We start from the raw sequence: 12,575 nt of genomic DNA on the forward strand, positions 1-12,575 counted from the left end.
CCAGACAACAGAGATGCAAGCTGGCTTTCCCCTCCCCTCTGTGGAGCCCGGTAGAGGGCTGGCCAAATGACCATGTGAGATTTCAAAGCTGCCTCCCAACTTCAATAAGTGGGAGAGCAGGAAGGGAAACAGCCTCTCAATCACCACACCAATTTTCATTGCTATTAAGTATAATCATCTCTGCTTTCTTTCATCTTCACTTCTCCTGTGAGAGTTGGCAATGGAGGCAGCACACAGTGTGGAGAGGCAGAGCAGGGGAATTGCAGCAAAGAACATAACCTCCAAAATGCACTGCCGACCCATGGGGAGGGAAAACAGGGAAACAGGGAAAACAACAGGCCCATTGCTGTCAAAGGGTGGGAAAAGGGACCAGACACAGAAACTTGCTCAGCTTTGTTTCTTGCCTTCACCACAACTGCAATGTCTCCAGAGCATTCTGAGCCTGCTCAACACCACCAACAGCTCCCCTCAAAGGCATCCCAAGAATTTTCAGCATTTTCTGCAGCACAGAGTATGGACTATGCCTCCCATCTCCCACCTGGGCTGCCAAATTTAGAACACCAATGTCATGGCCCACCCTTATTTCTGGCCCTGCTCACTGTGTGACCTGCAGGTACTCAGGCAAGAATTTCTGCTTCTGCCCCCATCACCTGGGCTGCTGTCAAGGCATTTTTATGGACAATCCACCTCTTTGTGCTCAGGTGAGCTCCTCTTCTCTCCAGCAAAGGCTGATGGGAAAGACTGGCCAGCAGGCAGGTTTTCACTTTCTCCTCAGCACACCCTGCTCCAGACACTTTGTGGTAAGAGTTCCTTTTTAAGACCTATTGATTTTATAAATAATAGAATAAAAGAAAGAAACATCACACAAATACACAGGTCAAATAATCTCTCTCTTAAGAAACAAATAGGATCTACAAAGAAAAAATAGCCCAGCAGGCAAGCATTGATCTTTGAGCAGGAGATCAAGTGGCATTAGAGTTATTTGTTAATTAACTTAACAACACATAGATAGGGACAGAGTCAAACAGGTCACCTTGGGGATCTTGCTTCACAAACAGGAGTCTTGAAGCCTGCCTTTCTCACTCCAGGGGCACTCAGCAGTTTCTGCAACACCACAGCTACCACTGTCTTGGTTCTACTGACTGATGTCCACAGGGGACAAGTGCCAAAAGCCAGAATCTTCATCCCTAACTCCTGTAAAAAGCTCCTGACCTAGGGAACCCAATATGCAATGAGAAGCTTTTCCAGCCACAGGCTGGCATCAGAAGACTCTGACACAGAAATCAACACCTACTGCTCCAAGGATGAAAAGAACAGTGTCTTCTAAAGTAACCACAGCCTAGAAGAACAAAAGGAAAAGGGTATTCCTAGGCTTTCACAGGATGAAAACCATCCCAGTTAACCATGGTTAGCACAAGGTGCCTGCTTTACCACCAGACCAGGTGTAAGAGCAGACGGGCAGAGCCTTTGTAGCTGTTACAGCATCTACACGTGGCAGTGGATTCACACAAGGGGAACAGCAATGCCCCCCCATCCTCTGCCCAGACCATGCTGCCAGGAGGATCTTGTGGTGCCCAGCATACTCCAAGGTGCTCATTTCAGCTGAAACAGGTAGAAGTCCTTCCTCCAGTTGAAAGCCCTGCACACCAAAGCTCAGCTCTGGCTGTGAAAACATGAGGAGGAAATCATTGCCAGGAGCAGCCACCCCAGAGGGAAGCGAGGCTATGCAGGAGATCCATCCAGGCAGCTGCTTAGCTTAACCCTTTCAGTCACCAGCTGCAAGAATAGCTACCACAGTGGCACATGCTCCCCACAGCCACAAGCTCTTGCAGTAAGCAGAATCAGTCGCAGTAGCATTCGCCACCGGAAATTTGCAGAAAAATCCTTGTACCATGCAGAGCACCACTGTATCCTCAGCTTGCCTAGTCTCTGGAAGGCAGCAGTGAGTTATTAGCTGCATGGAAGGTGCCTGCAGGGAGCAGAAACAGTGAGGGAGAACAGGGGTGACAGGTTTTTGGCACTGGGTCACGGCAGTGTTCAAGCCTAGCATTTTTGTGACAACAGAATGGTGTGTTTCCAGCTGTATTGCATTATCAGGGAGGAAGGGCTGGAGTGAGTATAAAGAAATCTAAAGGTGGTCACTGGGGAAGGACTTCCTTGCAGATGGCAAATTCCTGGCCTCGAGCAGCGGTCACCTGGCCTGTCTCAGCTGCAGCTAAGCTGAAAATGACCCTCTGCCAGAACACACCCAGGTGTTCATGATGCTCACCCCCCACCAGAAACCACCCCACAGCACTCTCTCCTAACTTGCTGGTTTAACCATGTACCCTCACCTTTCTCAGAATTCATACCAGGTAACTTCAAACTCCACCTGAGGCGACAGCCACCCCTTGTGCAGTGCAGCACAAAGGTTCTCAGCACACCATAACCAGCAGCACTGGCTGCTGTGCTACAAGGAGACAGAGAGAAAGGAAGGGGTGCCAGAGACCTGGGCCCTGCAAGCCTAACACTCTCTTTTCACTGACACTCCACATTCAAATCTCTGACAAGCTCTTCTTTCATGAAACCTGTACTCCAACAGAGGAAGTAATTTATAGATATCTCCCCTGACAAGGAGAACAGGGAACAGGGGGACTGAAGAGTGATGTCTGCCTGCAGTGACAGCTCAGTTGCAGAGCTACAAATCCCAGCTTTCCCTGAGACACACGTAAAACTTCCTACAGCACACTAAATCCAGGTCAAACACACAGAGGAGTATCAATAAGAGACTCTTCTTTCCCAGCTTATTTCCTTTCCAAAACTACAGGTGATCAGGTCCTGCCACTTGAGAAGCACTTGCAAACCAACTGTTTCTAAAAGCAAGAGAAGAAACACAGCCCTGCTCTCACGTCAGAGTGACAAACCTTTGTAAAACAATTCGCTTCCCTCCGCTCCTACTCACTTGTGTTTCAAAAAACATTTCGTTCAAAAGCAGCTCTTTAAAGAGGTTATATAATAAGTGATTTGTACCACAAAGCTGGCTAGTTTCAGCCCAGCTACTTAGATCATAGTTGGATTTTATTTCCTGGTTAGCTGGCGGGACTCATGTCCAGTGACGAGCCTGTGGGCAGAGGATGCTCCTGGCCATTGCATTTCCTGGCCAGGAGAGACAGTACCACAGTGCTCTGCTGTTTCTGCCTATTCAGTAATGAGCTCTGCTCTTGTATCTGTCCAACTCCAACTCCCAGACAGGAAGGAAAGTGGGCAGTGCTTGAAGATTCTTACTTTTTCACAGATCATGGTTATGTTTAACATGCTCCATACTCACAGCAGCCAAAAAGCCATTTGCAGCAGCACCAGGCTCCCCAGGGGCTAATCTCAGCACAAAGAACCCTTGCTGAAAGTTTAGTGAGGTCATATGTCTGGCAAATGTAATGGCAACAAATTAAACTACTTTTTTAAGAACTTGGCTTCCACTGTGCCTTGGTGATCCAAAACAAAATCCTTAACTCTTCATAGCCTCCTCCTGCACAGAGCTCACCACATGAGGTTTTCAAGGCAGGATTTGTCCTCGAGCAGTGCAGAGGCCATGTCAGCCCAAAGACAAGCCACAGGCTTGGCTCCTCACTTGGCTGCTCCACTGCTCCCCAAGTTAACAGCTTCAGAAATGGGACACTGCAGATGTGCCCACAATAAAAAAAAAGATCATGAGTATAAAAACAAAAGTGGGTTTAATTCACTCCAGAAGCTCCACTCTCCTCAGCACTCAAAAACTGTGGTGCAGTTTTAGTGGATAAAGCATGGAGCCTCAGGACAAGACAAGCAACAGGATATGGGCTCCTCAAGAATTTTTTTTTTTTTTTTTTTTTTTTGAGGTTGTAGCTCAATCTTTAAGCACAAGGATTAAAATGTCAGTCTTGTAGTTTCCAAGCCTTGCCTGCCTCTGAAGCAACAGCCAGCCTTCAGAAAGTGCTGGTACATTTTAAGTCCTATTCCTGGTAAGAGGGTTGTAAGGGGGAAAATGAAGTTGCTGAGATTTAGGACAAAGAAAGTAAATAATACTGTTAGAATCTTTTCAGATTGCCTTTCCTGCCACCTAAATCATATAGAGGTTGTAAGATTCCCTCTCCTCCTGACTCCCCACTCCCATCCTCCTGGGGATACCGCTACAACAACATGGAACAAGGTAAGAAAAGCAATTTTCCCAAGCTGCTGCTTTTGATTGGGATAGGTTTTTTTTACCCAGTAGCTTTTATAAGGCTGTTCCAGATTTGTGCTGGTAACAGATTTGATAATTCAGGGATGCTTTAGTTGCTGCTGAGCAGTGCTTACATAGAGACAAGGCCTTTTCTGCTTCTCACCCCACCCCAAGAGAGGAGGCTGAGGGACAAGGAGTTGGGAGAGGACAACCAGGAGCCCAACTGACCCAAGGGATATTCCATGTGGCATCATGCTCAGCATATACAGCTGGGGAAAGAGGGAGAAAGGGAGGGCATTCATAGTTTACAGTGGCATTTGTCCTCCCAAGTCACCATTACACGTGATGGAGCCCTGCTCTCCTGGGGATGGCCTTTTTCACTACTTCTGCTTTACCTGATCAATTGTCTTTATCTCAACCCACAAGTTTTCTCGCTTTTAGTCTTTTGATTCTCTTTCCCATCCCACTTGGGGCGAGTGAGGGGCTGGGCGAGGATTAGCTGCCAACTGGGGTTAAAACATAACACCCTACACATCCCACTTGTCCTCAGCACTTGGGCACTTATACTGTTTTAGAAGCACAAGTACATCTTTCAAATGGATTCGCTCAGAACGTCTGAAAAGGAAAAGCATCTGTATCAAATGTACCTTTGGAAACACATGAAATGTGTAAATTGTACTGCCATCCTCTCTAAAATACTATGTCTCCAAGACATTAGAAACTACACATTAAAAATATGCAAGGGCTATTTTTAAAGTAAATCACAGAATGAGCTGGAAGGAACCCACAAGGATTACTGAATCCAGCTCTTAAGTGAATGGCCCCATACAGGGATCAAATCCACTACTCTGGCATTATTAGCACCATGCTCTGACCAACTTAGCTTAAAAACTGCTGTAGGAATGTTTCAATTTTCCCCTCCACACCCCAATCCCAAAGGCCAGTCCACAACACTGAGGATCAAGTTTAAATTTTAGGGTCTGGCAACCGATTTTTGTCATTGTTTCAGTGGCAGAAGATCAGGGCAGAAACAGCTGTTTTTCTAGCAGCAAATTTGCCACAGCATCTTTGAGTACCCTCCTCCCCACCCATATGCATCACCACACAAGCTCATTTCAATGAAAATGATGTCAGTCTCTCAGCAAAAAGCCACTGAAAGCTTAGAGCAAGAACACAGAATATCACCACTGAATTGATTCCATTAAGGGAAAGTAATGATTTATCAGACTCAGAGCCTGGAAACAGAAAACAAAGTCTGTGGCAGAGCAGAGAGAAACTCATCACCAACCAAGCATGGAAATGAGAAAGCTCTCAGCCTCCCACAAATGAAGGAATGAAATATTGTGATCATGCCAGCAAGGGGCTCTTAGAGATGTACAAAGGACCAGGAGGGAAGGAGACCAGAAGCTTCCTAGTGGCTGGCAGGAAAACACAAAACACAACCAGCTCCCCTCATGTGGGACAAGGAGCATTAACACCACCAAGGTATTGTCCCAGCCAACACAGCCTGCAACAAAAGCAAGTGCCAAAAATCATCCCAAAGCCAAAACCACATGCCCTGGCCTTAACCAGCTAAACCCCATGTGAAGTAAGGGTGCCAGCCTGTCCTCAGACAAGCATCCAGGGTGCCACAACACACGTGGAGATGGAGGCCCTGGAAGCTGTGCTAGGTTGGCAGGTGCTGGTGGCACGAGGTACCACCAAGGGCAGGGACTGAGGCAGCCTCCCTGTCTGCAGAGGTCAGACAGACCTCAGTCAGGAAGGTAACCCTGAGGTGCTCAAGTTTCTCCGGGAATGTGGGTCAGAGATTATTGCAAGAAAGGAGACCACCGGTATGTGTTAGCAGAAGGGGTGTTGCAGACAGGATGTCCCAAAAGTCCAAATTCTTGTGCAGTTACATACTGAACACCTGCTCAAGCCCAAAAAAAGCCAGGAGGAGCGATGAGGGGAGGAAGGTGCCAGTGATGAGCTGCTCAATTATGAAAACATCTGCAAAATTACCAAAAATTAAAGGAGTCCAGTATGAGAAGAGTCAAGTTCCATGATGGAGAAAACATTCCACTGATTAGTTCCCTTCCTGACCCTTTGCTCTGCCTTTAATTTAAGAAGCAAAGATGAAGCAAAATCTCCTTGGAAATCACCCTGCATCTGACACGCTGGGACCTCTGTCCCAGCCTCAATCATTTTTCCTATCTTGCACATGGGAGCAGGTTGAATGTATCAGATTTAATCACCTCTGCACAAATACCATCCAGGGTCTCAGGTGCTGTGTCAGATTTGCTGTGTGAGTCTTGGCTGAGACAAACCCTTCCAGGTGCCAGTTGCACAGGACCTCACCTGCTCTATAGGGTCCTAGACCAGAGGTGAAATACCACTGCTCCAAATATCCTGAGAGCATTTTGCTTCTCACCTTCAGGCAGCACACACCTCAGCAACAAGCCTAATACAGCCTGGGCCAGGCATCTGGCAACTCCAAGTTGCTTACACACTTTAACTTAGGATCAGAGGCAGGAGAGATGTGACCTTCCTGGTTAGTACTCAATCCACATGCTGGCTGCTGTACTTCTGGAAAGTACAAGAGATTACAATTGTTACCCACACTTATGAATAAAATATTGCTTTTATTTTAGTGAAGTAACAAAGCTATTTACAGACACAGTAACTATACATTCCAATTGAAAAATAGATTGTGCTCAAAATTGTTAAAGCAAGTCACACACAGTCTGTTAGAAACACAAACAACCTCAAACCTCCCAATTCCTTTAGCTCCTGTCTGATCTCAGGAAATCAGTTTGTTTTGTTCTGAATGATTTTCTGCTGAGTCTCAAGACATTCCTTCAGCTTGTCTTCAGTGAGTGTCAGCCTCTGCTCCAGGATGGAAACTGTCTGCAAAACAAAGTAAAAACTGCTGTTGAGCTACTGACAGAGACACACTGCACACTGCACTCTCAATAAAATGCTAAATTCACAGGAATATTTCGAGGTATTTCTAGGCTGGAACTCGTGTCAGCATTCCAACAGGGCAGAGCCCCGCATGACTTCAGAGAGGAGCAATAGCAGACAGTGGGCACAAAGCCCTCCTGCAGACAACACCAAGCGCCCATTTCAGCACTGGTGCTTTCAGACTGGGCTCTGCATTTCCTTTCCTGGACAGGTTCATGAGGCACCAGACACGCTTCTGCTAACAAAACATAGATTTTAAACAATTTTGCTCAGTTATGGCTCTGATTTTATCTCCTTGCTTCCAACCATTTCCTCCCTTCCCTGAACACCATGGGTCTGCTGTAATTAAAATGCTCAAAACTTGCTGGACAAGCACCATGACAGGCAAGAAAACCTTCCCAGCCTAAGATAATGCAGCAGGAGTTGGAGGGGGAAAACTCCATCTATATCTATAGCAATATCTACCTCAACATAATGCCTACATTTCTTTGTGTAATCCAGTTACCCTGCAAAGGATTGCTCTCTTTCTCCTCAAGCTGAAGTCATCATGTACAGGATGCACAGGAAGAACATTTTAACCACGTGGCAATAAAAGCTTCTGCTGAAAACCTTTTATTGATCACTCCAAGATAATCAAGGGCCCCAGCTATGCACAACCACTTTCAGCTTCCAGAGACACCAGAATGGCTGATAATGGGTGGTGATGATTTAATGCTTTAATATCCATAAACTTATCAGCAACGATCAATAGCTTCACATTTTGAGCACTTTTACTGCATAAATAACATCCTCTGCTAAAAACAAAGGATGCTCAGAACCCTGGACTTTAATAAAGTAATTCAAATAAACTTGGACAACCGCTGTTTGTATAGCAGTTATACATAGAAAGCCTTTTAATAGCGCATTTCGTAAGCACATCTCTAAGTGCCTGACAAAAGCAAGCAGGTCTCATTATCCCCATTTTACAGCTGGGGAAACTAAAGCACAAAGAGAGGAAATAGCTTGGCTAAGGCCACTTGAGACTAAGAAAAGTCTGCTGTAAAATGATTTGGGGAATGAGACAATTCGCGGGGGAGAAAACAGACATAGTAAAAACAACAGCAGGCATAAGGCAAAGCCATCTTGCAAGACTGCATCAAGGAAGTCAGAAAGGGCTTGAGGTTGTCCAGTACATCATAATGCACCTTTTCCTCCTCCCTAAACCCAGTTCAAAGTTTATTTCTAATATATTTCTTATTTCTGACCTGTAACAAGGCAGAAGAGCTCTGCTGCAGCTCTAGAAAGCTTCACCTGAAAGAATAAACCCTGCATTGCCCAAATATTCCATAGGCTACAGCACCAGCTGCATTTAAGTTTTTTCCTTCTTTATTTCCATCCCTTTGAGGCACAGGAACTGAAGTACACAGAGAACCAGAAGAAACATTGTGGAGCCAGCAGGTAACATCCCAGGTGCCCCAGAGCCAGCAGGAGCCCTCCCATCTATTCAAAGGAGAGAGGACTTAATCTTTTCCACATCCAGCCGTGCCATTGCCTAGTGACTGTCTTGGAGACCAGGACAAAGCCACCAAGGGCAGAACACAGCAGGCCAAACGTCTACCAAGGGTTTACAGCAAAGATCTTTATCCTTTAAGAAACCAGACAGAGAATGAAAACCAGTAGGGATCCTGGCTTTTCCATCTAAAAAATGACCTAGTAACTCAACACTCCAATAAAAAGAGAAAGAATGAAACATTGCATCAAATTTCCTTTAGAAAGATAATCAGCTGAATTAAAGGCCCAGTCACAATGCCCTGCCAGAAGCAATGCCCAGATCACTCATGGTTCCTCTGTTCCATGATTTACTGCCACCATGATCCTGTCAATAGGAGTTAAGAACTGTTACACATGGCAATATGAGACACAAGTAAAGCAGATTTCACAAAGTGTTGAATTTGTGAGAAAGCTGGAAGGAAAATGTTTATTGGAATGGAAACTGCGTGTAAGTATAAGCAGAAACTTGCAGTGAGTATTTTTTGGAAACTAGAAGTGGAAAAGTAGTAGTCAGAAATTAAATTCAGGAAGACCAAAGTAGGAATCAATGACTATAGTCCATTTAGACTTGAATGTATGATGAATATAAATAGACAGGGCATCTGATATCCCAGAAAGGTAAGGGAAAGCACAAATACTGCCCAGCTGCTCTAAGTGCTATATTGCAACTTGCACAGAAAAGCTCCTTTATTAGCAGCTGAAAGTTTTACAATATTTCCATGCTGCTATTTATAAATCATGTCATTCTCAGGAGGCAAATGAAACTGCACCCATTCAACTCCTGCATGCTTTTGCTATGGCTTCTTAAAGATAACAAACCAGCAGTGAAGCCAAGGAGGAGAACACTAGCCAGATCCTGTGAAGATTCACCAGAGCCCAGTTTGCACTCTGTAGCAGGATCTAGGCTTCCTGGTGTGTCAGGAATATAGTACATGTCTCCATTACGCCCCAGGGAGTAAATGCTGGATAATTTATTGAAGTCCAGGCTCAAATTGGCACAAGGATAACAGCTTAGGCTTAAACAAGAAAAAAAGACCAAGCTATTTATTTTTAAAGGAGTATTTCTGGCATTACAGTAATATACTGAGCATTACTATGGGCACCAGAACAGAATACAGGAATTTTTCAGAGAAAACTTAAATCACTTCTACCAACACTTCCAGCAACATTTGTCTTCATTTATCTTCACAGACTCAGCATTGAAAAAAACCACTCTTCTCTTTGGAAACATTAATGAGAAACTATGGAGAAATAAAAAGTTGCGTCCAATTTACTTAAAAATTCTGGGGAATATTCACTTCCATCCTCCTCCAGGACACCTGAACTGCAGCACCCAGTAGTCATTCTTGCTTACCTGATACAAGCCCCTTATGGCATTCCTCCACGTTATTTTTACAACCCAAATAACAGTGATTTGGGATGCTGTTCCAAATGCTCTCATCTTTTCTTTAGCCCCTCTTAAACATGTTTGATTAAGCAGCAGAGATAATTTAAAAGCTACTGGCCTTAGGGTTGATGCTTCTGCAGCAGCCCCGGAAGGGCTTTTCAGCAGGACTGATAAGGGGAACCAGGTGCTAATTGAACACCAAAAGAAACCAGTTCCACCAGCATTGAAGGAAACCTGAACAGCAGAGTCCAGAGCAAGGAGCAGAGGTCACCAGCAAGGCTCTGCAGCAGCAGTGGAGTCCCTACCAGGAGAGATCCAGGCAGATGGCTGCTATGAGCTAAAGCAGGACTTAGCCTGGAGCTGGGGGCAAGGTGGGCAAGGGCACAGAAGGGTGGAAAAACTAATGCTCCCCCTGCTCAGGGACACACTCTGCAAGGCCAAAGGTGCTGCACAGGGCCTTTCCAGTATGCAGTCACAGTGTCTCTGAGTTTGCCATGGAACAGCACAGGGGTCAGAGAACTGCCTGACTGATCATCACTAATCAGGGAAACCCCCAAAAATATGGACACAGCAGTTCCTCAGATCAAGTAACAACAGCTTGGCTGAACCTACAAGGGATATGATCCTGCACAGTGACTGCACCACAGATGTGTTCTTGGCGCCGTGCAGGAAAAATAGGACACTTGCCCTTCTATTGGTGTTTCTTCATAACAGAAAATCCCTCTCTCCCACTGATCTCAAAGAAAGTGGAAGTAGTTTTCTAGCTTTACTTAAAAAGATCCTCAAAAGTTTGCTCCACTGTTTTTTCTAAGCATATGCTAAAACATTTTGCAGAGCACTAGCATATCAAACAGCTCAAAGGAAAAATATTACTTCTGCCTCTTCAGATTTTTCTTCTCTATCTGACATGTTAATTTATGAAGACAGCATTTTCTTTTCAATTTATATTACAAAAAATCACCCACAATAAGCACACAACAAACGCAGAAGTTTTTAAGTTTCTGCTCCTACACTTTCTTCACTCCACTGTGTGGGTACAAGGAAGAACTCAGGGACTGATGGTTTCTAAGAGGTCCATTGAAGACTACAGATTGCCCATAGATTTACAGAATGAGACTTGTCACGTTTGACCTGGAGATGCAGGTTGAAGATGCTCTCTGTAACAAGCATGGCCAGTGCAGGTGTGTTCTTAAAGATGCCCTGCTGTAACTTCATGTGAGTTTCCCTAAAATTAGCAATTTCAGAGCCCACTTTACTCCCAAACATGGCCAAAAAGTACAAATGAACTGCATCATAAAAATGCTGCCTTGGCATCCAAGGGGCAGACAGGTAAATTAAGCCTGGGAGCCCTTTCTCTAAACTAATGCAATGAATGAAACAAACTACCACAGGAAGGGTTTGCACTGGGGTAGCCCTACATACCTTTTACAGGAGAAAAAAAAAAAAAAACAACTTTAACTCCCACCACTAATCACAGTTTACAACTCCAAACTGCAGCTGCAAGATTGAAAGGCTCATGGGAGAACTTCTGCAGCAAGAGTTCAAGCACAAACCTGTCTGGCAACAATGGCCTCTCCTCCTCCCATACCATGTTGGGTTTTGCTCCAACATGCAGCCAGGGCCCCTCCACATCAGCAGCTGCACTTGGACCCCCAGAGCAGATCTCTGCTCTTACCAAGCACATTTAAAGAGAGCTGGGCTGCTCTCCTCACGTGCAAATTGTAATTTAACAGCTCTGAGATAGCATCCATGCCAGCTACACACCTGCATCTCTGAAGCATTCTCAGCAAGAGCTGGCAGTTCAGACTGTGAGGAGATAAGTCTCATCTCAGTAGAACAAGACATGAAGCTTGCACAGAATTAACACTTTATGTAGCAAACAAATGCCTGCAAGGACCAGCCTTACTCCAGGAGTCAAAGCCTTAACCTCAGAGTGGGTTTTGGTTTATAAAAAATGTGTTTTAAAATAAAGTGTGGGATATTTCTAACAGGAATGATAGTTCCTCATGTGCTCAGACTAAAACAAGATGTGCTACCCCAAACATTTAAAATCAGGTCTGTAGCTCCTCACCATCTCAATGGCTTTGAAGGCAAACTCGAATGTGAATACTCATCCTATTTGCATAGAATATTTCAAACCAGGCTGAGTTAATGAGTGAAGACTCAGCACTGTCCCATTCTCTAATTCAACACCATTAATTTTCTTGGGTTTACTTTGTAACTTGCTTCAAATTCCACAGACTTTCATTATTGTTCTACAAGACACTTAGCTCCAATGCAGCTGAAGAGGAACAGCTGGTCAGTGCTGCTGTACAGCCCTGAGTTGGGAAGTCCCACACACCCCTCAACACAGGTTTTGTGCATCCATCCAAGGTTCACTGTGGGGTCACATGGATTAGGAATACATGACAATGCCTGCAGAAGGGCAAATGCCAGCACTAGCCTGGCCTCGTCAAGATCTGCTCAAGTTGTGTTGAGTTGTTGAACAACCTTCTTGTCTGTCCTCTAGTGCAGGACATGAGAGTTCACAGTCCCACC

At 45.0% G+C, this 12,575-nt stretch overlaps 1 protein-coding gene across 3 annotated transcripts in view; it reads right to left on the reverse strand.

The window, feature by feature from the left end:
• Positions 1–6,778: 6,778 nt before the first annotated feature.
• POC1A (POC1 centriolar protein A) overlaps positions 6,779–12,575 on the reverse strand; it is a 44,158-nt gene continuing 38,361 nt past the window's right edge. For all 3 annotated transcript variants that reach the window (XM_031505951.2, XM_021533681.2, XM_021533690.2), the window contains exon 11: positions 6,779–7,063. In XM_031505951.2, coding sequence (XP_031361811.1) covers positions 6,965–7,063 — 99 coding nt within the window. In that variant the 3' untranslated portion in view covers positions 6,779–6,964. The remainder of the gene's footprint in view (positions 7,064–12,575) is intronic.

Source organism: Lonchura striata, chromosome 12, assembly GCF_046129695.1.
Source record: "Lonchura striata isolate bLonStr1 chromosome 12, bLonStr1.mat, whole genome shotgun sequence".
In the NCBI taxonomy this organism is placed as follows: domain Eukaryota; kingdom Metazoa; phylum Chordata; class Aves; order Passeriformes; family Estrildidae; genus Lonchura; species Lonchura striata.